We start from the raw sequence: 25,474 nt of genomic DNA, 5'->3' as shown, positions 1-25,474 counted from the left end.
TTTTTGCAAGGTTATCCTCCTGAAAGAGCATTACTAAAGATAAGTAACTTGTTCTTTAAGAATTGGGCCTACTGAGCGGGTTATATATCAGGGCCGGGGCTGCCCACGTAAAGGTGAATAGATATGGAATGCCTAGGCCGAGTATTGCGTCCTTTGATAAAGGCCCTGAGAAATGTTATCTGCTGATGTGGGAGAAATTATGCTATGGTTTATGGAGAGAGAATGTGGGTATTTAATAGCAGAAACTGCCGACGGGTTACATTTTAAGAACTGTGAAATTTGTCTCAGATGTCTCTCCTGCATGAAGATTGTCTTCTGACCACGATGTCGAGGGCTGTTCTTCATGCAGGAAGATGAATCCAAAGGCTCTGAAGGAAGGAGAAGCCAAGCTTTATATGGCCAAGGCAAGGAAAGAAAAAAGGGGTCGGAAAAGGTCAAAGTCCAGGTCATCAACATTGCATTACTCCAAGAGGAAGCATAAGAAGAAAAGGAGACATATTTCTCGACGTCGGTCGTCGAAGGCTGTAGTGTCGAGGTCGCCTTCTCCTGCTCCTCGACGAAGAGAAAATGTTTTGTTTCACCTTCAGTCTCTCTTCAGGTGACTCCGGTTAATTCTCCATCATATATAAAGGGACTCCAGAGATGACATTGACACCGAGATTCTCACCGATTCAATAGATGTGTCGAATCCGGCTGATACAGAGGTTCCTTCGGCTCCGGCAGCTCCACCTTTGGCTCTGACTCCAGAGGTACCTCGTTCGGATCTTGAACCGGCTCCATACCCTCAATTTCCAAAGCCGTGTTCGGATCAGTCCCATTTTCTGAATTCGATGTATGTATGGCGTGTTTGCCAGGGCCTTATACTCCTCTGGTGCACCTTCGGGTCCCATGGGTCCTATGGCATTTAGTTTGGGTGTGTCTCATTAGTATCCCCAGGCCCCCTTTGTGCCATTCATGCCAGCGACGCTCTCCTGGCACTTTCCATGTACGAAAAACAAATTGCCTCTGCCACCATGGATCAAACAAAGATACTTCTTCCCAAATGATTTTTTAATTATCTTTGGGATATATTCATTTATATTTATCTTATTCTTTCATATTAGATTTACAAAACATACATGCCTGCCACTGAACCAGCTAGCCAGAGCTTTCTTGTCTTCTCTTATCAGTATGTACACATCAAAAAGCAATACAGATTAGTTTACAAAAAACACACTGTGCCCAACAATTATATACAGTGCAAAAAAACCTTAAACATACAGTGCATTATACAGTAAAGGATGTATTAAACAGTGTTTATGAGGTACATATAGCAGACTGAGCATAACGTCAGGTAGAAAGTAGTCCTACTAAATTCTATCACCATGGGCTGGGGCAGATTACTACGTTTACTGTCCTCAAACTGATACGTTATGAAGGTCTTCGTCAGGGGTGATGAATTTTCAAAGGAGGACTTGTGTACCGTATACATTTCATGAGGACCCATGAGGGTGGATTCTGTAGTCCTTGTGTTCCTCAGCAGTGGCGTGAGCGTATAAATTTCTTGAGGACCCACAAGGGTGGATTCTGTAGTCCTTGTGTTCCTCAACAGTAGCTTGAGCTCCTGCTTCACATGGTCCCACGTTATAGTTTCACCTTCATTTTCCATATACTTCAACGAAAGGAGCGGGGGGCGCTGCAGTGATGTCTCAGTGCAAGCTGGGGCGTTCTCGCGGCTCTTTGGCTCCTTCTAGTACCTGGGACTTTCCTGCTCCGAGGAGGTCGACGCCGTATGGTCAATCCCCGGCTTCATCCCGATCAAACTTCAAGTCTGTTGGTGCAGGCTTCTTGTTCGAAGCAATCTACAGGGGCATTTCCGCAGGCTCCTGCGGAAAGGGATTGCAAGAAGTTGGAACAGTCTGCGAAGAAGGTCTTTTCCTCAGCTAGCATGGCACTGAAATGTACCATCGTCCCTTGTGTTTTGGCAGGTATATTCATGCCTTAATGGAATCTGCTAAACAGCTTCTACCTAAGTTATCTGAGGAGGACGGGGAATATGAGTGAGGTGTTGTCGGATTTTCAAGCTGCAGCTCGCCAGGTCATCCAATCTGGCCTGGATACGGCGGATTCTGTTGCCAGGGTGATGGGTTCATCCATTGCGACAAGGAGACATGCTTGGTTAAGATCTTCTGGGTTCTCTCCTGAGGTGCAGGCTGCTCTTCTTGATTTGCCCTTTTGATGGGTCTAGAATTGTTGGTTAAAAGGCAGACTCTGCCCTGTAAAGATTTAAGGACAGTACGTACAGTACGTACAACGACAAGGTCTTTGGGTCTGCAGACTCAGACAAGAGGTTATGGGTATAAACGATACTGTGGCTTTGGGAATTCTTACTTTCGTGGGTCCAGACAGCCTCAGCAACAGCAAGAAAACCCTTTGTATAAGAGCGACAGTGGTAAAGGCAGAGGTAGCCTTCGTGGAGCTAGGTGTCAACCTTCCTCCTCCTCCTCCTCTACCTCCCCAACCTCTCCTGGTAATGGAGGAAAGCAGCCCTATATCCGCTATCCTTGAACATGTAGGTCCTGTGGGAGGCCGGCTTACCCATTTTCTACAAGATTGGAAATTGATCACTTCGGACCTTTGGGTTTTAGATCTGGTAGAAAATGGGTACGCGGTTAAACCATGAGAATGGACAGTGTATATAGCACCAAGATATAGCACCCAAACTCGTATTAACCAAAAATGATAAGTAATTCAAAAAGTGAGTCAAGTGTGCCACTTGCAAAAACCGGTACCCTCTGTCCAGGGGCACCTCACGTAAAACGTGAATCCGAAAGGTTAGTCATCCAGTTTTGGGGCACCACTCCAATCATATACAATCAGTTTGATTATTCCAGCCCTGAAGAAGTTCTGGTGGTCAGAACGAAATGCGTTGGCTGATGATTCTTTTGAATATAAGAAAATAATAAAATACGAACTGAGAAAATATCAAGACTTCTAAATTTGGATTTGGACTCTGAGCAAAAATTTTGAACTGATTGTATATGATTGGAGTGGTGCCCCAAAACTGGATGACTAACCAATGGGTACGCGGTTCCCTTCAGGGAATTCCTACCTCCTTACCCTCCATGTCAAGGGTTTTGCAAGGAGGATCATTTACTTCTCCTTCAGAAGGAGACTCTTGCTCTGTTACAAAAAGGTGCAATAGAGGTGGTTCCGGAGCAGGAAAGGGGTCATGGATGCTACTCCCGGTATTTCCTGATCCCCAAGAAGGATGGCAGGTTATGTCCAATCCTCAGAATCTTGAATCGTTTTCTCAAGCAGGAGAGGTTCAAGATGCTCACCCTATCGCAGGTTCTTCAGGCGCTGCAGCAAGAGGACCGGATGGTATCCACTGACTTACTGGATGCGTATTTTCACATACCAATCCTGAAGTCGCACAGGAAGTATCTCAGGTTTATGGTTGGGTCGCAACACTACCAGTTTGCGGTCCTTTTGTTTGGTCTTACTACTGCACCTCAAGTCTTCACCAATGTGATGGCAGTGGTGGCTGCACATCTCAGGAGGTTGGGGAATCCTGGTTTCACCCTACCTGGATGACTGGCTACTGCAAGCAGAGTCGACAGAGAAGGTGTGTCATTATCTGCAGGTAACAGCCCAGCTGTTGTGCAAAGTGGGTTTTTCGATAAATGTACCCAAGTCTCACCTGGTGCCCTCACAGAGCAACCTGTTCATAGGGGCAGTAATGGATACCACTGTATGGTGAGTTTTCCCCCCCTCCACAAATGATCCTCGACATTCAGGAAATGAGTCCCTTGTTTTACAATGGAGTGGTTGTTCCGGATCTGAAGGTCCTTCGCCTGCTCATTCTGTTCGCTTCTTTCATTCTGGTGGTCAACCAAGCATGCTGGCACATGAGGGCGCTCCAGTGGTGTATCCGCAGGCAGTGGTATCAGCACAATTGAGATCTCAGGGAGTCTGTAAGGATCTCCAGAGAAGCTGCAGGCGATCTGTCTTGTTGGAGCGTGGAGACTATTTCCTCTGAAAGGTACACACCTACCTATGTCTCCATCTTCATGGCTTTTCACACAAAAGTCCACTTCATGAGCCATGATTGGCAAACATCAAAGTACCAGAAGATGTGTGCTCAGTGTTTCACATCACCCTATGATCATCTTTTGTTGTAGGGTGCAGGTGACTGAAACCTCCTATTTGTCTTCCATAGATCCCCATTTCAAATCAAGGGTAGCCAGTCTCCTTCTGTGCCTCTCTCCCGAGTGGAGTGGACTGTAGTTAAAGTGCCGCAGAAGTTGTGCCTGGAAAAGAGGCTGAATCACTGCTTCATTCATAGCCTTTAAGGTACACAATGGGCTTGGTACTATGATAAGGCATTTAAGTTACAACAGAAAACTCAAATAATACCTCACCTAAGAAATGGACCCAGGCAGATGTAATGTTTGTGAGAGGATGACCATTTCGAACATCAGAACAGACTTCCTAGTCATTTTTATGCTGAAAAATGTTCAATAGTTAGAATTTCATATGATGCCTAAAATCTAATTGTCTTACAGTTCCCTCTGTAGCAGTTCACCCTTCCCCTAATCCTCCTGACCCAAGAGGTCTCTTATCCTCTCCGCCTAGAGGAGAAACTAACACCACCCTGATACTCAGTTCGCTTAAACACCCCTCTCTGTTTAAACACCAGTTAGAAACCTTCCAGCTATTGGACTCAGAGAAACCCGACATACTCTTCGTTACGGAAACATGGCTCACTCGGAGTCGACTCCAGATATTCTCGCTGCAGTGCCACCACTCTACTACATTCTCCAAGCCAACAGACTTTCCGGGAAGCCGGGAGGCGGGGTCGCAGCCATCAACCAAACTTTCACTCAGGATCACTGCCTTAAACGTTGCTGGCATACCCTCAGTTGACAGCCTCATCTTTAAACTTGAATCCTCCCTGTCCCCTCTCATTTGTGTCCTTGTCTACCGTCCCCCTCAACACATGCCTGGTTTCCCCTTATTGTTCGGCGATATGCTATCCCAATTAATAATCAATAACTGAAAAATATTGATTATTGGCGACTTTAACTACTGGCCTACAGACCCAAGGGAGAGCTCCAGCTCCTCTGACTTCACTGACCTCCTATCTGGAATGAACTGCATTCAACACAAACAGTCCGCTACGCATGTTAAGGGATATGTCCTAGACCAAGTTTGGACTTCCAACCTGGAAATCACTCAACCCTTATCTGTCCGTGCCCATGGTCAGATCACTACATCATCACGTTCTCCCTGGCCTGTGCTCCCCATACAAAACATGTCCTCATTGGGAATCTTACAGCAAGAAACTGGAGCAGGACCAACCTTAGTGAGTTTTGCACCTTACTTAGTGCCTCATCCCCCGTCGAACAGGACTCCTTAGACAGTCAGGCTATTAGTATTAAACACTGGCTCGAATCAGCCAGCGACATTGTTGCACCTTTTAGGCGAATCAAACTAAAACGCCCCCATGACTCCCAGAGATGGTTCTCGGATGAATTAAAAAATAAGAAACTCACACTCAGGCAGGCTGAACGTAGCTGGAGACGAGACTACGCCCCTGGTAAAAAAACGTTATTTGTGGCGCTGCTTAAAGACTATAAACAAACAATTCTCCAGGCCAAAACTTCATGGGCCCGATTCACAGAATTAACTTAAGACTCAATCCTAAACTTACTACTATTTTGGTATTCACAGAATGCACTTACTACTTTTGGCATTCACAGAATGAACTTACTACTTTTGGTATTCACAGAAGTTAGGATTTTGTCTTAAGTTTGTCTTAAGACAAACTTAAGACAGACTTAAGACAGACTTAAGACAGACTTAAGACAAAATCCTAACTTCTGTGAATACCAAAAGTAGTAAGTTCATTCTGTGAATGCCTAAAGTAGTAAGTGCTTTCTGTGAATACCAAAATAGTAGTAAATTTAGGATTGAGTCTTAAGTTCATTCTGTGAATCGGGCCCCATATTTCTCCCTGAAGATCACAGACTCTGGTACTGAGACCAAAGATATATTCTCCATAGTTGAGGAGCTTTCACATCCAGACAGAGTTACAATTAAGCCCCTTCCCTCTCAAACTCTCTGTGATTCCCTCAACTTATACTTCACGGAAAAGATCGCTAAAATCAAAAGCAGCATCCCTTCCCCCATACCACCCACTATCCCTGTACCTACTATTAAATATTCCCAGGTAGTGGACCAAATACCCCTGATATCCAGGGACGAGTTTTTTGCTCTATTAAAAAAGGTTGGCTCAGGCTCCCCCACAGATTGTTGTCCTCCTCACATTCTACAAGAGGTTTTCGCCACCTGTCCCAAACCCCCTCTGGCACTCCTCAACAACTCTCTCAGATTAGGCTCAGTTCCCGACTCCTTTAAGATAGCTGAAGTCGTCCCCATCCTGAAAAAACCTAATGCTGACCCTTCCTTAATGAGCAACTTTTGCCCCATCTCGTTGCTCCCTTACCTTAGTAAGGTGCTTGAGGCCCATGTCACTAACTTCCTTAGCTCATTCATCGAACACTCCCAGTTCCTTGGCCCTCAACAAGCAGACTTTAGGCCAGCTCATTCTACTGAGTTAGTCATTCTCTCAGTTATGGATGAACTTAGGAGGGGAGCGGACCATAACACCAGCCAGGCCTTAGTGCTCCTGGATTTGTCGGCTGCCTTCGACCACAACAACTTGATCGACCGTGTCTGCAACGCCGGCATCCAGCGGTTGGCCTTCAGGTGGATTTCCTCCTTCCTTAATAACCGACACCGGCTGTCCGCCTCTCCAACGTCTCTGCAGAAAAAGTTACGTTGACTTGTGGTGTCCCCCAGGGATCCTCCCTTTCCCCCCTTATTTTTAACTTGTACCGGACTCCCCTTATTCGGTCCCTGCGCGAAAGCACTGCTTTTAACTACACAGATGTTATGTTATGTTATGTTATGTTATATATTTCTTATAACGCGCACTGCTAGTCGAGACTGTCCTGGCGCGAGAGAAGTTCAGTGTCAGAAACGAAAGAGATGCCAAGAAAAGACATGTGGATTACGTGACTTGCTTGAATAAAAAGGTTTTTAGGTGTTTTTTAAAGTATGTAAGGTTTGTCGTATGTCTCAGATGGTCAGGGAGACTATTCCATAGCTGGGCGGCTCTAACCGTCATGGATTTTCCCCCCAGACGGGCTCTCTTAAATCTGGGAGTGACCAGATGTCTGAGGGAAGCAGATCTCAATTGACGCGGGGGCTGATAAAAGGCAAACCTGGCACTGAGGTATGGTGGGCATGGACCGTGTAAGGCCTTGAAAGCTAGTGTAAGGATTTTGAAGCGCACTCTGAGGGCAACTGGAAGCCAATGGAGTTCCGCAAGTTGTCTTCGTACACTATGGCATTTGGGGATGTTGTATAGGAGCCTCACTGTCACGTTCTGGACTACTTGCAGTTTGCGAAGCAGAAAATCAGGAGCGCCCACATATAATGCGTTGGCGTAATCCAGACGCGAAAGAATGAGTGCTCTAGCCACTGTTTCCTTCGCTTCCTGGGGAAGAAGTGGAAAGAACTTCCGGAGGGTAATAAGGGTACCATAGCAGGTTCCCGCCAATCTCGAGATCTGATCTCGAAAGCACAGATCGGCGCCAAACCAGATCCCTAAGTTTTTAGCAACTCCGCAATTTCCAGACGGGCACGGCAATCCAGTGGGCCAGATGGATTCCCTGAATCCCGCTGGGAATTGGCCATACAAGAGAATCTCCGACTTGTCCTCATTGCATTTGAGGGCAGCCTTGGCCAGCCAGGCAAATACTGAGGACAGGCACAATTGGACTCTCATTGTATCGAGGTTGTTCTTGTCCCACGTGAAGAGAAGCTGGGTGTCATCGGCGTAGGCCATTATTTTAGCACCCAGACTCTCTGCAAGATGTACAAGGGGGGTCAGGTATACATTGAAGAGCAGGGGGCTTAGAGTCGACCCTTGGGGGACTCCAGTGTCCACCTTGCTAATCGATGACTGGTAGGGAGGGAGCCAGATTTGTTGTGAACGGTCTGTGAGAAAGGACTTGACCCATTTGAGAGCCGCGCCAGTGATGCCAATGTCCTCTAGCCTAGAGATCAGCTGGACATGTGGAACCGTGTTGAACGAGGCAGAGAGGTCCAAAAGAATTAGGGCCGCTCTGCTGCCCCCGTCCAGACAGTCTCTAATAGCCTCGGTGACCTCCACTAGTGCGGTCTCAGTACTAAAGGAGGAGCGGAAACCTGACTGGGCAGGGTGTAATGCCCCCGTGGATTCCACGAACCTCTCAAGTTGACGAAAAGCCACTTTCTCACAGACTTTGGCTATTGCAGGGAGCAGAGAGATGGGTCTGTAGTTGGAGGCAGCCAGGGGGTCTGCGGAAGGTTTTTTAATTAGTGGGAGAAGTTTGGCTTGTTTCCACTGAGATGGTACGTTACTTGTTAAAAGAGATTCGTTAACCAGGTCAGTGACTATCGGTGCAATGATTTCCGCCACTCCACTCAGAACTCTGGCCGGACAGGGGTCCGCCGGGGAGCCTGATTTCAGCGCCTTTAGAATGGTCAAGACATCCTTCACCTCAACCTCTGTGAAAGAACACATTACTTCTTTGGTCTTTATGTCGATAGAAGGAATGAGGAGGGGGGGAGAGATGTCCTGTTCTTGTGTGGCCTGAGCAGGTGGGGGATGGGCAAAGGTAATGATCTTAAGGCTGTCTTGAATTTTCTTTATTTTATCGATAAAGTAAGTAGACAGTTTTTCACACCACTCCTCCGAGGGGGGGGCTGCCTGAGTTTCTGCAACCGGGGACGTGAAACATTTTACTATGGCAAATATTTCTTTACTATTATTTTTAGCTTTAAAGATCCTATCTGCGTAGTAGTCTCCCTTGGCTTTCTTAATTGCAGCATAGTAATCTTTTTGCCCTGCTCGGAGTTTTGTCTTTGCTAACGGGCAATACTCCCTTCTCCACAATCTTTCCATGACATCCAGCTGGTGTTTGATATTGATCCATCAGATTACTCAATCAATAATTTCCAGTCCACCATGTGCCTCATCAGCAACTGGATGGTTTCCAATCATTTAAAACTCAACCCGACAAGACTGAGCTGATCTTGACCGGAGGTACTTCCAACCCGTGGAACTCCAACTTTTGGCCCCCGCCTAGGCACTCCTCTCTGCCCTGTAGATTCTGCAAAAAGCCTGGGGGTCATAATTTGTAAAGACCTACCCATGAAGTCCCAGATTAGCGCAGTGGTATCATCCTGCTTTTTCCACCTTCGCAGAATTCGAAAGATCTCCAGATTTTTAACTACGGAGGCCTTAACCCTGGCTCTTCTGGCCCTGGTCATCTCCCTCATTGATTATGCCAACTCACTCTACATTGGCATCCCTGCCTACCAGCTCCGCCGTTTGCATCTGGTACAGAACCAGGCTGCCAAACTCATTTTCCATCAACCCAGACACCATCATGTCCGTCCCCTGCTTAAAAGCCTTCATTGGCTCCCAGTGGCCAAACGCTGCAAATTCAAACTAGGCTGTATCACCTTTAAAGCATTGGCCGGCCTTGGTCCAGCCTTTACTTCTTCCTTGCTCCACCGCTATCATCCTTTTCGTAATCTTCGCTCCTCCCACCTGGCCCTACTCACAACTCACACTTTTACCCGCAAGAAACACGGAGGTCTCAGATTTTCTTTTCTCGCCCCCTCCTGTTGGAACTCACTCCCTCTGGAACTTAGATTAACTACTTCCTATACCCACTTTAGATCCCGCCTGAAATCTCTGTTGTTCTGCCAGGCCTACGAGTAACGCACTATCTGTCCATTAATCCTCACTGCTGGTTTTGCCTCCCCCCGTTCACAGCACCATGAAACCGTCTGGTGTAAGTGCGCTTTAAAAATAACTTTGACATAACATAACATAACAGTAGTAGTACTGAGCATGGAGTAAGTCCTCATCTGGTTGTTTGCCAATGTGGAACACAAACACTGTTCATGATCTTTTTTTGATAGTTTTGTCATCAGAACTCAGTGTGCTTGCGTTGACCCAGCTGTGGCTGGAGGACTGAGACAATGTCATGAGAATCAAGATGAATCTGGGATCTTCAGTGGTTTCTGGTCTCCCCAGAATTCTAGCAGCACCATTGTTCAGTGTTTTTAATTGCACAATCTAATGCATGTGCAATTCTTGATTTCACGTTCTTGATTCTGAGATCTACACATGGATGACATGTGGGCAAGGTCGATAATGTTCAGCACCCCTGTTACCTTGATGGCCACCAATTGTACCTGATCTGCCTAAAGAGCTGAGCATCCAACTCCCACTTTTTGCAAAAATCCCATGTGGTCTGGCCCTTGTTAACTAGAGATGATTTCCCAAATTACTAAAAGTGACAATTAGAGAAGTTTTCTATTGGGATAGCAGGGTAGAAAAACATATTGCCTTTGTTGCACTGTGTATTTCATATTTCAGGGCCAGCATTAGGCTCTCTTATAATATCTTTTGCCAGAAAACTAGGACACGGATATTCACTTTAATGATCCAAAATTGTATTCCAACAGAGTAAAACAGTTTCTGTGCATAGCAAACATTTAACATTTAGGCAATTGAAAGCCCTTTCCACAAGTCTAGGGAAGGTGACTTACGTTTCTTCCAGCCAGCATTCCGTAGTAGGTGGTAGCAACTTCCTGAATGCTATAAAATGTACGTTTAAGCCAAAATAATAATGTATCTTCCCAAAAACCTCTACGATCAACTTAATGTAGTCATACATGTCCAATAATATTGAGATGTGAGCGATACAGACTTGACTTTACCAGCTCTGGAATTTTAACCTTTTCAGTATGCTATACCCTTTCGACCCGACTTTAGCTGAACTGTAAAACGAGGCAGGCACACATTTTTATTCCGTCAGCATGCTTTGACCATGGGCCAAAAACCCCCCCAACAATTTAGACATAGATTGAAGCCATGGATACACTTGAGTTTTGATTTCTTGTAAAGTTTCTGCAACTGTGTGGAAGTCTATTTTTGATGTTCTTGGTGGCTTTTGAGAATTCCATGTAGTGTTGTTGGAAAGCCTCGCCTTTGTCTTATACATTAGGGCCTGTATTGAGGTCAGAGATAACTCTGTCTCAGAGGGTAAACATGTCTGTGCCCATGGCGAATCTAAGGGCAAGAGGAATGACAAGACGAACACCCTGTTTCTTGAGATGGTTAAGTTGTCAAAAGTGGATGTCCTCTCATTTTTTTCTTTTAAACATTTTATTGGGTTTTCGACATTTTAGTGTTGGTACAAACATTTGCCACATGAATCTGCAAGCGATACACAAGAGATACAATAGTAAATCTGTTGCATTTCATGGTTCATAAACATTATACAGCAAGCATCGGGGAATAATCAATGGTATGCTTAGGAACTGGAAGCTCCCCTTGTGGAAGGTGGTGCCTCATGTTATCAAACCCCGAAGAAGAATTTCAAAATGGTAAATTGGGGAGGAAATACTGGGATGGATGATGAGGGGGAGGGCGGGTGTATGTTGATTTCGCAAAGGTGATAAGGAATGCAGGCTCTGGCAAAGGAAAGCGCACTATGTCATTGCAGTGCACTAAACAGTGGTAGAAGCAGATATGAGTTTGGGAAGGGAGGTTCTTATAGTGGAGATAGATCACTCCCAAATGGATGTCCTCCCATTGAGACGAGAGAGTGTCAGGTGGGTATTTCTGAAAGAAATGTTCGTGATGTTTAGAAGAAAAAGTACTACAACAGCACAGCATGCCTCAGCATCAATGCTCTTCCTTTCTAGGTAAACGGGCAGAATGTGGTGAAGGTGGGACATCGACAGGTGGTGAACATGATCCGACAGGGTGGAAACAACCTTATGGTCAAAGTTGTCATGGTGACCAGAAACCCAGAAATGGAAGAGGCCATGAGGAAAAAAGGTAAGGTATTCTGCTTCACTTGTGTCTTTGTTTTATGACAGTCTCTCTGAAAGGGGACATAGGTTTGCCTTCCTCACACACCTGGGGCCATCAGAAAAAATATGTATCTTTAGAAAGCCATTGAGAATCCCAAAGATGTCAAAAGGGCACAGTTAAACATGTAGGAGAAAACGCCTAACATTTGTAAGTTAGAAGAGAAAGGAAGTTTGTGAAAGAAGGAAGTACACCATCAGCATTTTGAACACAAAGTGAGTTGAAGGAAAGCATTTGAAAAATAGGATTGTTTATCAGTGCTTTCTTCAAATTTACACACAACAACGTAGCAATGATAGCCTTCAGACAAGGCGCATATGGAGTATTAGCCAGGTAGCCCTGCTTTACAGAGCATGGGTTATATATGGCTGCGGAGCCTGGTGAGATGCCTTGTAGGGTACTAAAGACAGAAAAACGTCAGAAAGTACACCTGTGGTGCAGCTCTACAAATGTGAGGGCAGGGAGGAGGATGCCAACAGGTTAGTTTGTGTGGCACCAGCGGAAAAAGCCTATAAAGAAGCAGTATCTAAGTACTTTGAGAAGAACACTTTACATGATCTAGAGGACCTTGGTTCTGTCTAATATCTATTTCTGGTATGGTTGCCTTCCAGCTTAATTTATTTTATTAGGATACCATGTTTCTAGACTTTCATTTGACCTCCAAATGTGTGCTAGGAGAAGGCGCGATTAAATATGTTGGACTGATCTAGAAGTAACCAGGACTAAAACATTGGGGCCGATTATGATGGCGGACGGACCTGAGTCCGTCCGCCAACATAGAGTAGGAAGGACCGTCCGCAGGGGCAGCCTCTATTTTTAACATTGCGGCGGGTGCAGCTTGAAGCTGCACCCGCCGCAATGTAAAAAATGCATGCACGGCATTTGCGTGCACAAAGCGGCAGGCACCGCGCGGTGCCTGTCGCTTTGTTCACGCAAATGCAGGGGGGTACCATAGGTACCCCCCATGTGCACCCCCCCCTTCAACCAGGGGGCCCGCCACGGGCCCCCGAAGTGAAGGTCCGTATGCTTTTCCACGGCAGAAATGCCGCCGTGGAAAAGCATACTTTCTACTCCATCATAATATGGCTGGCGGTGTCTGATAGACACCGCCAGCCATGTTAATGCTTTTCCGCCGCGATCGGAAGGCGACCGCGGCAGACAGATTCCAAGACCCACCAGCCATCCTAATTTGGCGGTGGGTCTTTCAAGCATCCGCGGCGGTTTTCTCACATCCTCCGGGCCGGCGGTGGCTTCCGCCGGCCCGGAGGATGCGGGAAATCCGCAATCGTAATAGGCCCCATAGTCTTGATAAAATGGAGCTAGTTGGCAATACCAGTATGTGGGCCCTCAGTTTTAATAAAACAAGCTTTGTGGCCGGACACCTGTGGCTGAGGCTGTCACTATCTTTGACACTAGGGCTTCGACTTGGTGCTGGTGTCTGGTGCTGTCAGTTGAACAGTGGGTTCTGTGTTGCTGTAGGGTGTCTGAGGCTGTCAGCTTTTATGAAAACAGGGTTCTGGTCTTCTGTCAGTGCCTGGGGCTGATAGCTTCTCTGAAAATTGTGTTTTGGCCAGCAGCTGGTGTCTGGTGAGCACAGTTTAGATGACAGTAGAATTCTGTCAACTGCTGGTTGTGGGCAGGAATAAAACATGTTCAAGGCATGTGTGCTGTAGATACACATGCTTTGTTTGATCCTGCAATCTAGTGTTGTGTCCGGATGTTTGCAAGTTGTTTTTCTTCGAAGAAGTCTTTTTGTGTCACAAGGTAAGGTGACTCCTCCTTTAAGTGATAGTGCACATGGGCATCAGCTCCATTGTTAGAATGTTTTCTTTCTGCCATCAGGTTTGGATGTGTATTGCGGCGTTCTGGTTTGAGACCATTTTTCGGGATCCCTTCGGTGCACAATCCACTCTACCCTTGTCCATAATATCTCACACACATTTTCCTATCCCTCGCATGTCGGAAGTCGAAAAACTTTCCTTAGTCGGGTTGGAACACTTCAACCGGGGACTTCGTGCCCAGCCCTATCCACTTATCTTCCACTCGACAACAGATGCATCGATTAATACACTGATGGAATGGACTCCGTTTCAGTTCTGCCGTCAGTGCCGCTTCAGCATCAGCATTCCGACCTAAACTAGGCCTTTAATCTCTGTATCTTCCCGAAGCACAGAGGAGAAGATAGTCATACCTGTCAGTCGTTTCGATCCAAGAAGACTAAAAGAGATGCAGAGGCAGAGCATTGCAGACACTCCCGATATCTTGGGAGAACAAGATATTAAACAGGAAGAAATGGAAGCATCAGTAGCTGAAGAGGAAGAGACTTTCTCTGGTCAAGACTCCGATTCCAAACTCAAAATTGAACTGGAGTTCTACAATATTCCAGTTGGTCAGGGTGCCGTGAGTACCCAAACCCCTTTGCTCATACAAAACCCTGCTTCAACCAAACATAAGGTTTCCGGCCCACCACTGACGTCTGACCATGGTAGGCACCGAGATTCTGCTTAAAATGCTCCGCCTTCCTGCTCGAAACCGAAAGCACAACCAAAGCCTTCTGACTCCGTCTCGAGACGAGACTCCACCTGTGCCTTGAAACCTTTGGTTCCGAAGGACAATAAAGAGAGGCCTGGTTAAGCACCGAAACATAAATCTGCTCATACAACGCTTTTAGAGCAAATCCTTGAAACAATGCAAGAATGACTGGATCCTAAACAGAAAAAAAACTATATTCATTCAGAGACTGGACACATCATAACAAAACCTGTGCTCCACCATCCTCCAAAACGAGGACTCCTTTTCTAGTGGACACTGGATATACAATTCCCTTAAAAAGAAAAAGGGCATTGCTGCCAGATCATTCCTCCCTATTCCCCATTCCCCTCCACCACCATTTTCACCTGTACCATTTATACCTTATTCACCAGAAAACCCTGTGAACATTACACTTCAGGGTTCCCCTCACACAGACACTGATGCAGATGTAGGGGATGACACCTATGCAGCACTGTTAGAATCGGGGGTCTCTGGTTGGCACAGGTATGCACTTGTGGCAAACAGGGACCCTCTCCTCTAGTCAGGGTAAGAGAACTACTCCTTTAGAAATAACCCTTGCTCACCCTCTAGGTAGTGTGGCGCGAGCAGACAAGGCTAATCTTCAGGGCGATAGTTAAGCATTTATGATCACATACAGGAAACCCACTGACCCACCACAGACGGACACCAGTCGTAGGATTGTATCAAAAATACATAGACTTTATGTAAAAATACTTCATATGCAGAATTTATCACAAGACCATATAATGTTTAGCGATTGGAGGCCACCAGATTTAAATAGGCGATTGTTCATAAGTGTTCTTGGTTAGCAAGGTACGATGACATGGAAAACAAACATTGCAGACCCTGGATCTGATGCGAACTCGGGCTAGATTTCACGTGTACCTTGCGATGAGTGTCCGAGGCGTTTCAGGCGCGGCTACTGGTGAAGGCGGACCCGGGACGAGGCCAGCGGTTCTCCAAAGGATCTATCCGGCTCGGAGCCGCCTCGAGGTGCGAGGCGGGTGAGCGGGACGGTGCGGAGGGTTGTGGCGATCCGGGTTCTGATTCAGCTCACGGGGCGAGGCGCCGTTCAGGCCTGCGGGCGTACTACTTCTTAGCACACCAGGTCGTACCTGTGGATCTCTGTGGGGCGTCGCGTTCTCGGGCAGACGGGTGCAGCACCGGGCCTTCGGTACACAGTACGGAAGGCCTTTCTTGAGGTGCGGCACTGCCTTGGTATGCAGGAGGGCAAAGCGAGGCAGTCGGGTACGTTACGATGTACAGACCATCCGAGGCTATCAGATGCGCTCCGTGCAGATTCCGGCGGGAGAAGATGAGAGGTGCACAGCGTGCTCCGTAGCAGGTGAGGTGACAGGAGAGCGGGTGGCCCGACTCTGAAGCGGAGAGCGACTCAAGCTTGAGCGGGGCTCTCTGCGGCGGGGCGACCAGGCTCCGAGCTGTCACGACCTTGGAGGGCGAAGGCACCCGAGTCACAACTCCGGAGGGGAATAAGAACTAAAGGCCCAACATCAAACGGGCACAGGCAGAATAGAACACAATGGTCCTGGGGTTCCGTTCAGGTGGCAAGCTCGTGATCAAGCCCTTAGAGATAGTTTCAGGCACAAGTCTTCAAAGTCCTTTCTGGTCTTTTCCTCTCCGTCCTCAGCAAGGCACCACTGCAGGTTTCCTTTCCTCTGCTTCTCTTGGTCCTTCTAGTCAGGCAGAGGTTCGTCGTGGTCCAAACTGGATCTAATTTCTTAGGAGCAGGGCTTCTACCTTTATACTCGGTTTCTTTTGTCTTGGCAGGCCAGGGGGCCTGAGCCTGGTTCAACCCGGTTTTGGAGTACTCTGTTGACAGGAAGCTGCCATCTTCTTTCAGGGTGCAGGGCAGGGACATCAGACGCTCCGCAGGAGTTAGAGCCAGTATTGTGGTGGTGGAGCACAACCCTATTCAGAGTCAAGGACTACTCCGCCCACCTATCTTGGTGTAAGTGCCCCATTCACCACCTGGTAACCCCGATTGTCCCCGGGAATTCTCCAGCCCTGTCACTCACACAACCCCAGACAACAGATACACATCCTGGCAGAGGCGGGCTGAAATAGTCAGGCGAGCAAATGCTAACTTTCTAAAAGTAGCATTTGCAAACACAGGATATTAAAATAAACATTGCTAAAGGAAGTATTTTATTATTCTGAGTTCAGGCATACCAAACTTGAGATGCCACCGTGTTCCCTGAGCCAGCCGGGACTATAGCGGGTAATAGTTCCAGCAGCTCACCTTGGCCTAAGAGAACAGGCAGCCCTTCAATAGTGAAGAACGAAAAAGGGAGGTCATTCACTGCTAGGACATGCCACACACATCAGGGCTTGTCCTACCTTGCGCTTACAATGCACCTGGCCCGTAGGCCGACCATAGGGGTGACTGATATGAAGGTTAGGGAAGGTTTAGGGACTGGCAAGTGTGTGCACTTGCGCAGTCAGCGTGACAGTACCAGACTGTACTCAGGGTCTGCGATGGCGGAACCAAGACATCTTTTACAAGGCCACTTCGGTGGGTGGCGCAACCAGCGCTGCAGGCCCACTAGCGGCATTTGTATCTACAAACCCCGGCACTCCTTGTGCACGTTACTGGGGACGGACAGTAAACCAAATAAGCCAATCATGGAAATCAATTACGGATACACTTTATATTGGGAGCACTTGCACTGCGGCACAGATTGGCCGTGGCGCAGTGCCCTGAGCATCGAACACCAGCAAAAACATCTGAGGCACATCAGCAAAAAGTGGAAGGCAGACTCACGCCAAGGTGCCAGGTCTAACAAGCACCACTAGATCCATGGCATGACTACAATGTAGAACCTCCAGGAGACACAGATCCTGATCTCTACCCTGCAGAACCCTCACTTCCTGAGGACAACACCTCAAATCAGGAATGAATAGCCAGGGGAACTGCATACCATGGGGTCACCTTACATGGAGAAGCCGTAGAAGAAGACTTTCTATTTGAAAAAAGTCACATTTTCTCCTAATGTTAAATGGCATGATGCGTCATACAGAGGATATTACTCAGGACCCTGCAAGAGCACGCATTGTAACACCTAGAGTTGACAAAAAATACAAACACCCTACCTTCTGACCCAATTTTTATTAGAGGTCTGCTTACACCAATTTTTCAGTAGTGTCTAATGCTCATAAAAGAGCAAATTCTCAAACATTTGCTGGTGCACCACCTCCAGACAATGAATCTATATTGATAGATGCCATAGTGGCTGCACAATAGGCCAATCACTGGCTAGGTATGATAGAGCCCACTGAGAAGAAATAGAAGAATTAATCCAATACCTCCCAGAAGAGCAGAGGAAAATGGACAAGAATTAATGAAGGAGGGGAAATAAACCTCCAACTCGTCCATCAGGTGTGCCCTGTATTATGCTGACACTGCAGCCAGAGGAGTTAACATCAGCATTCTCCTCAGAAGACATGCATGGCTGTGTATCTCTGGTTTTAAATTTTAGAAAAGATTAGGGGCCCCTGCCTTAAAGGATAAACCCTGGCAAGGAAAAACCGTTTTAGAAAATAGCAAAATTAGCACTGGGATTTGTGCATATTTTTAAACATCCTGTAGACGCCTATTTTTATCTAATTTAAATCAACTGACACTTTTACTTCTGATTCAACTTTCTTTTTATTGCATTCTTTTTTTCTTTTTTCATATATATTATTTTTTCATCATTAAATGTGAAATCATCTGTTTCTTTTCATACCCTGTATATACAATGGATTGATTTATGTACACATTTTTAAATTACTTGTATAAGTTCATTGATAATACAAAATTCAAAATTCATAGAATATAATACTGTTGTCCATGATTATATACAGAAAAAATTCCATTCAACGCGTTTCAGCAATGCCTTCCTCAGGAATTCTGTATATATTCTTTATCAATGATAACTATAAAAATGAAAAATAGTGTCAATTAGTTCGATACTTTTTTTAACACATTATCAGCGTCAAGTGGATTGTTATCTTTTACATCTCTACTATTTATACATCATTATTTCACAAGACAATCAACAGACTATTGGGGTCAGGCCTGGTTACTTTCTCTTGATTGCTGATATACCCTTATTTCACATATCACTATATAACGACATTCTGAACATCTACACATTTACACATTATATGTACATTACATTTCCTATTTACAATAAAATGTTTCAACACTAAACTTGTTTTACTATACAATCTGTTTCTTTTTTATATACACTATTTACAAATGTTTCTATCAAATACTATAATTACAATAGAACATTTAAATTGGCATCGTTCATACTTCCAGAGAGCCGTATATTGACGCTAGAACGAGCTTACATAACATCGTCACTGACTAGTAATGTGTACTTACTTCGCGTTTTTAAACCACAAATGTTTCCTTAGTCCATGTCTATGCAAATTAGAAAGCTATGTATGTCCTTCTCTGGTGTATACACTATGTATCAGTCCAGCAACCCTTATTGATGATTGGTTGTAAGTCAACCTTATAGACCAGCTATCCTAGTAGCGTGGATACGAGCAGTCTAAGGCTAAAGACTCGAGAGGGCGTGTTAAGCCAGCTGTTATACCACACATATACCCCTTGAATACCAAGTGAAAGGACACCACACAAGTGTTATGAAAATAAACAAGATATTTATTAAGAATCACAACAGCCCTGTACTCTTTATGAGGACAGGGTACTAAGCACAAAACAAAACTCTTACGAAAATACTTAAGTTAGCACAGTATATACAAATGCCCGAGGGGCACGGAAAACCATATACTCTGAAAGTGGAATGCGAAATTACTAGCAGGTAAGTACAGTACTAATAGGCTTTGGAATCGCTAGATCTTGACTATAGAATCTTCAGATTACTTCTAGGAGACCCAGGGGACTCGGGTGCAGAGTGTGCACTCTCACGCGTGATGCGGGACAAAGTCTATGGTAGCTAGTAAAGACAAAGTTAGTGTTCTCGGGCGAACCCGACCTGGTAGGAGGAAAACGAAAGTGGATTCTGACCCTTGGATAGTGAGGCTATGCTGGGGCACCGAAATGCCGAAGTTACCTAGCCCAGGGGCTGCAGCTGCATAGGACTCAAAGGACGTCGGGAATCCTCGTAGACGGACCAGGAGCCTGGAAGAAAGAATTTGCTGGCAGGCGACCAGTGAAGAAAGTTCGATGGATCCAAGCCTGGATCGAAGGAAGATGACACCTGAAAGCAGAGGGGACCAAGTTCGTGACTACTAGCCAGTAGTCAGGTGGCACCAGGAGGGCACCGGATGGTAGTCACCTCGACTAGGTGAGTGGGTGACGCTGTGCTCGCAGATCTCACGGACCAGGAGGCGTTGTCGGCGACCAGGATGGAGGAGCGAGCTGTCCCACGAAGATGGAAGCTGTCGGCGTCGCTGGACCCAGGATTGGGCAACAAAGCCTTGGCAAATTCAAGCCCACGCGGTGGACTCAAAATGGCGTCTGGAGTGGACCAGGAGGGTCCGGGGTGCTTCTCTATTGCAAGGAAGCAAGGGCCAGTCTGGAGCAACCAGACCAGCAGCAGTGTTGTCGTCGGGCGTCGTGAAGAAGGCCACAAGCCAGCCGGCTAGTAGCCACACAGCGCCGTGAGCACGCAAAAGCAGAAGGGCCCCACGCAGATCGTGGAGATGCTGGAGGGCTGATCTTCGGTGCTGGAGCTGCTCAGGGTTGGGGCTTCTCGGACCCCAAAGCACTCACCAGTGGAGCACACGGTGGGCTTGTTGCAAAGAAGTCGTGCAGTCTTGGCGATCGTCGGTCCCTCGAGGTCTCGTCGCACTCACAGTTCTCAGCTTTGCTGTAGAGGTGAGTAGAGGTCAGCGGTGCCAGGGAAGCCGGGTCTCGTCGAGCTGGGTCGTCGGATTCGTGAAGAAGGACTTGCAGCAGACCGCAGTGTTCTTAGGATGGTGCCCGCTTGATGCAGGGTGACTACTCCTTAGCCACAAGGGAGAATCTTGAAGAAGGAAATCTTGATGCCTTTCGCAGAAAGTCGGGTCTTGATTCCAAAGATGATCTAATTTGAACAGGGGGCCCGCTCCCATCTTTATACTAAAAAAGGGGGCTGACCCGGTGACTAGGTCCTGCCTATGGGTGGGACTAGGAGGGGGGTGGTTACACCCCTCTGCCATGCCGGACTTTCCCCAGGCCAGGGGCTGGTGTGCCCCTGGAACTGGTTCTGACCGGCCTATGCGTAGTGAGCACCGGGGTGCCACTCAGCAGTCACCTTCCTGAAAAGCCCTGCCTACCCAGGATACACAAAACCATGTCTGGGACGGTGCTAGAACCGCCCCTGACAGGAAACCCTTTGTCCAGGCTCCCCTCGCTGGAAGGACTCCCAGCTGCAGGGGGTCAGACTCGTGTCTGTGGTGGCAGCATCCATTTTGTGGAGCTGAGGCTTCAGTTAACTTTAACCGGGGTTCACAGTTACATACATTTCGTGTCCCTCTAGAAGGGTGGAATGCTAACCCCGTCGCCAGAATTGGCGAGGGGTTAGTATTCCAATTCGTATGACACCTTACTCGACATGTTTTGATAAAGCAATACCAAAGATAGCATTTAACCGCGAGGATTATAATGCACTTAAGAGTATATGGTATGCGATATCATGGAACAGCTATTAGGACTTGGTTCCGCAAGCTGCAGACAGGCTCAGCTCATGCCAGAGCACCATCTCACACGATTCCAAGCACTCTGCCTTCAGGATTGTTAAGGCCTGCCATAGGAGTGACTGATAGGAATCTGTGTGTCCATGTTAGGGTTAGATATAGGTATACTATATCTATAGCAAAAGGTGATTACACGACTTTGCCCCAGCTGTCATGCAGCCAGTTGTGTCAAATTTAGGAGGCCAGCCAGGGGTGGCATAATACATGCTGCAGCCCCTGGCAGTCCTGGGTACACCTATGCCCTGAGTTACAGGGTCTGATAAGGTGGCCCAGTACCAATTGGTAAATGCACCTAGGGTACATGTTGTAATTTAGAGAGAGAACAGCCAGGCTGTGGGTCTGATTGGCAGGCCCACAGCCAGAGAAAGTCGTAAACCAGTGAAACAAAAGCATAAAATCTGGGTGATCATAGGATTGCAGACCCTACTCTCCTACACCCTCACCTTGCAGGGGTCATGCAGCAGAAGGATGCTCCTTCTTCTCCAGAGGCAGCCTGTATTTTGGTGTCTTTCTTCCCGGAGACCGGCCGCCGTGTGGTGTCTTTTTCACTGGCATCAAAGGGCGGCTCTCCACCCTTCCTGAGGCAGAGGTGTTCGCCGGAAGAGCGGCCGGTCCCTCATTCGTCAGCTCCTTCTGACTTCTAGGTCTGGCCCTTGCCCGCCCTGCTTGGACTCGAGGGGGGCTGCCTTAGTTTGCAGCCGTCGCCCACGGAGGAGCTGCTTTGCCCGCCACGGGGCCCTACGGAGGCTGGTGCGGCGTTCGCTCACGCAGTGTCCACGGCTGTGGACATCCTGTGTATGGGTGACCCTGTGGCTCACTTTCCAACAGACCATCTACTGGAGGTCCTCCACCAGGGCTCTGGTGGGAGGGTACTATTGCTTCTATTTGAAGGTTCACTCCTTTCTTCCTTGAGGGGGACTTGGAGGCATCCTGCCTCAGGGGATCCTGTGCCTCAGCATCTTCTGCACCGGCATCTCCTAGTGCCGCGTGACCCGGGGTGCCTTTCCCTCAAACCTTCTTCCTCCAGTGCTCTTTGGCTGACTGCTTTTCCCTCTCTGCCGCCGCTGCTGACTCTACCATCCCGAGAGGCCCGCTGGCTGTACTCTTCGGGGAGCAATATGTTCACCTCGACCAGCGCTGCCCTGCGGGCCCTGAACACCTTGTGTGTGCTGGCTTGGGCCTCCTTCTGTTTATGGGACTCGGCTGAGTATCTGGGATCTGCAGTGTCCCAGGAAGGTGCTCAGGTGGACTTACGGCATCAGGCGTTGAATGGCCGGGAGCTGGAGCGTTTATTCGCCACTCGCTCTCCGTCGCCATGCTTGGCTTCGGGATGGAGTATTCCCAGAGAATATTCGGGAGCGACTCATTGATCTTCCGTTTGATGGCAGTATGTTGTTCCATGTCCGGGCCGACTCTGCCATCCAGAGGCTCCTGGCAGAGCTCCGTCCTCCACCTCCTCCTCTGCCTTATCATCCTCCTCCTCTGTCCCTTCCTCAGTGATTCCTGAGTCGGGCTGAATCTGGGCCTTCTTAGGCTGGTTGTTCTGACGGTGGAGTGCGTTTTCCGGCCATTGCATCCTTCTGGGACTTTAGCATTGTTGGCTGATGGACGGCCTTTTTGTTGATTATGTGTTGGAATTGTTGCTCAGACTTGGCCCTGAGATTAATCCTTCTGCTTGATTGGGCTGCTTGTGAAGCCTTTTGTGGGGGTGTTTTTTTTCCCTGTGGCTCTTTTGTTTGTTCCTCTGCTGCAAAAGTTCTTCCACAGAGGGTTCCCATGTTTGGGGCTTATCGTACCCTAGGTCATATGGCTTGTGCTCTGCTGAAGGGTTCTGGTCGCCTTTGGGTGCCAGTTCTCCTTGGCGGTTGTGTAGGTTCCTTTTGCTCCTTGAGCTAATGTGTGCAGCTACTCGTAGTGGTGGCCCGGGCAGCTCCTCTTTTCCCCGCTCCTGTCCTGAGGTATGGGACGCTTCTGTGTTCTCCCTTGCCAGGCGTTGGCTACTCGGCCTTCCTGGGGCCTCGGCTGTTCTTCTTCTTTCGCTTTCCTGTCTTGGTCTTGAGCGGACGTTATGTTACCTTGAGGGGGAGTAGGATGCTTCAGCCTCTCCGCCCTTGCCTTTGTTTCATCTGCTGTGCCTGCACGAGCCTCTTCAGCCTTCTTTCCTTCCTACATCCCCTTTGGGTCGATGGGGTTCTGCTTGCGGGGGTTCCCCTTGCCTGGCAGGGACAAGGTTCTTCCTGGTCCACAGATCTGGTCCTCTGTGGCGCTCTCTGTTCTGTATTGGCTGGTGGGGGTCCTTTCGCAGACCCTCCTCTGTGCACGAAAATTCCACTCGAACGCTTGCATAGTCGAGCTAAATTTAACAAGGTCGAGCTGTTTTTAGGCCCTACTCACCCTTTCTGGCAAGTAGGAAAACAAACCAAATTTTGTCCTCTGTCTGTGAAAACGGGGCAAATGTGACAAGATAACAAGATTTAAAGGCATTTTTATTGCTCACAAAGTTAATGAGCAATAAAGATGCCTTTAAATCTTGTTATCTTGTCATATGTGCTCTGCTTTCAGAGACGGAGGTCAAGTAGGTTGCAGTTAAGTCGAGGAAATTCTTTAAGGTACTAGTCCTGCAGGACTAGTACAATTTTTTGGATTTTACCAGCCCTGCTCCTTCCCAGAGGGTATTGCTAGGGTATCTATTCTACGTGAAGGAATCTGCGGCTAGTAGTCTCTATTAGAGTACGAGTTACTTACCTTCAGTAACGATGTATCTGGTAGAGACGATTCTAGCCGCAGATTCCTTCAAGGCCTGCCCTTCCTCCCTCCCCTTTTCTGCGAGGACCCTTGGGTTGGTCTTCGGTACTCGCATTCGTGTAGGGGGCCGTGTCTCCTGTGAGTGCCTTCCTTTTTTTGACGGGTCGCTCCGTCTGGTGGTGGTTCATTCCTCGGTTCTTTGGAGGATGGGGTTCCGGTGCTCCGGTGCCCTGCTGCTCTGGCTACTCCAGGTTTGGGGAGGATTGCTTTCTATCCCTGTCCTCCCTCCCCTCCCTTCCATTGCTTTCCTGTGATTAAGGGTCATCTGGCCATGTCTTGTGTGGGTGGTTGCCCTCTATCTTAGGGTGGCTTGGAAGTTTGTTGTTCCAATTTGTCTTGGGACTAGTCCCCTTTCTCAGGATGGGGGTGGTAGGTTTACTATGGGTACCATGACTTTTCGCATGTTCCTTGCCTCTTGGGCACAGGAGCGGGAGCTGTCTATGTGCTGACAGGGTGGCTGAGCAGGGCTCTGCTTGCTCTTTCTTAATTCCTGTCTTTGGGTTCTACGGTGTTGCCACTATTCTGTGCGGTGAGGTTAGTCAATCAATCAATCAATCAAAGACATTTATAGAGCGCACTACTTACCCGGAGGGTCTCAAGGCGCTTGGGGGGGGGGGGGGTGCTTCTACTGCTCGAACAGCCAGGTCTTGAGCTTCTTCCTGAAGGAGAGGTGGTCTTGGGTCAGACGCAGGTCGGGAGGGAGGGAGTTCCAGGTCTTGGCGGCCAGGTAGGAGAAGGACCTTCCTCCTGTTGTCGTTCTTCGGATGCGGGGGACGGCGGCGAGGGCGTGACTGGCTGATCGGAGATGGCGTTTGGGAGCGTAGAAGTTGATGCAGTTGTTGAGGTAGCTCGGGCCTTGATCGTGTAGGGCTTTGTGTGCGTGGGTGAGGAGACGGAAGGTGATTCTTTTGTTGACGGGGAGCCAATGCAGGTCTCTCAGATGTCCGGAGATGTGGCTGTGTCGTGGGATGTCGAGGATGAGTCTGGCTGAGGTGTTCTGGATCCGCTGGAGTCTCTTCTGGAGCTTGGCTGTGGTTCCGGCGTAGAGGGCGTTGCCGTAGTCCAGTCGGCTGGTGACGAGGGCCTGGGTGACCGTCTTCCTGGTCTCGGTGGGGATCCACCGGAAGATCTTCCGTAGCATCTTCCGTAGCATGCGCAGGATGTTGAAGCACGACTAGGAGACGGCGTTGACTTGTCTGGTCATGGAGAGGGAGGAGTCCAGGATGAAGCCCAGGTTGCGTGCGTGGTCTGTCGGTTTGGGTGCGGTGCCCAGGGCGGGGGGCCACCAGGAGTTGTCCCAGGCGGAGGGCGAGGAGCCCAGGATGAGGACTTCCGTCTTGTCTGAGTTCAGTTTCAGGCGGCTGGTCGTCATCCACTCGGCTACGTCTTTCATCCCTTCGTGAAGGTTGGCTC

The 25,474-nt window shown here is 48.0% G+C and overlaps 1 protein-coding gene across 1 annotated transcript in view; it reads left to right on the top strand.

The window, feature by feature from the left end:
* The window catches only part of SHANK1 (SH3 and multiple ankyrin repeat domains 1), a 1,619,594-nt gene that overhangs the window by 1,245,238 nt on the left and 348,882 nt on the right, over positions 1–25,474 (top strand). Inside the window, exon 16 of the mRNA XM_086930109.1 lies at positions 11,821–11,956. Coding sequence (XP_086786235.1) covers positions 11,821–11,956 — 136 coding nt within the window. The remainder of the gene's footprint in view (positions 1–11,820; positions 11,957–25,474) is intronic.

The sequence above is a fragment of the Lissotriton vulgaris genome, chromosome 7 (assembly GCF_964263255.1).
Source record: "Lissotriton vulgaris chromosome 7, aLisVul1.2, whole genome shotgun sequence".
Lineage (NCBI taxonomy): Eukaryota > Metazoa > Chordata > Amphibia > Caudata > Salamandridae > Lissotriton > Lissotriton vulgaris.
This window is presented reverse-complemented; position numbering and strand designations above follow the sequence as displayed.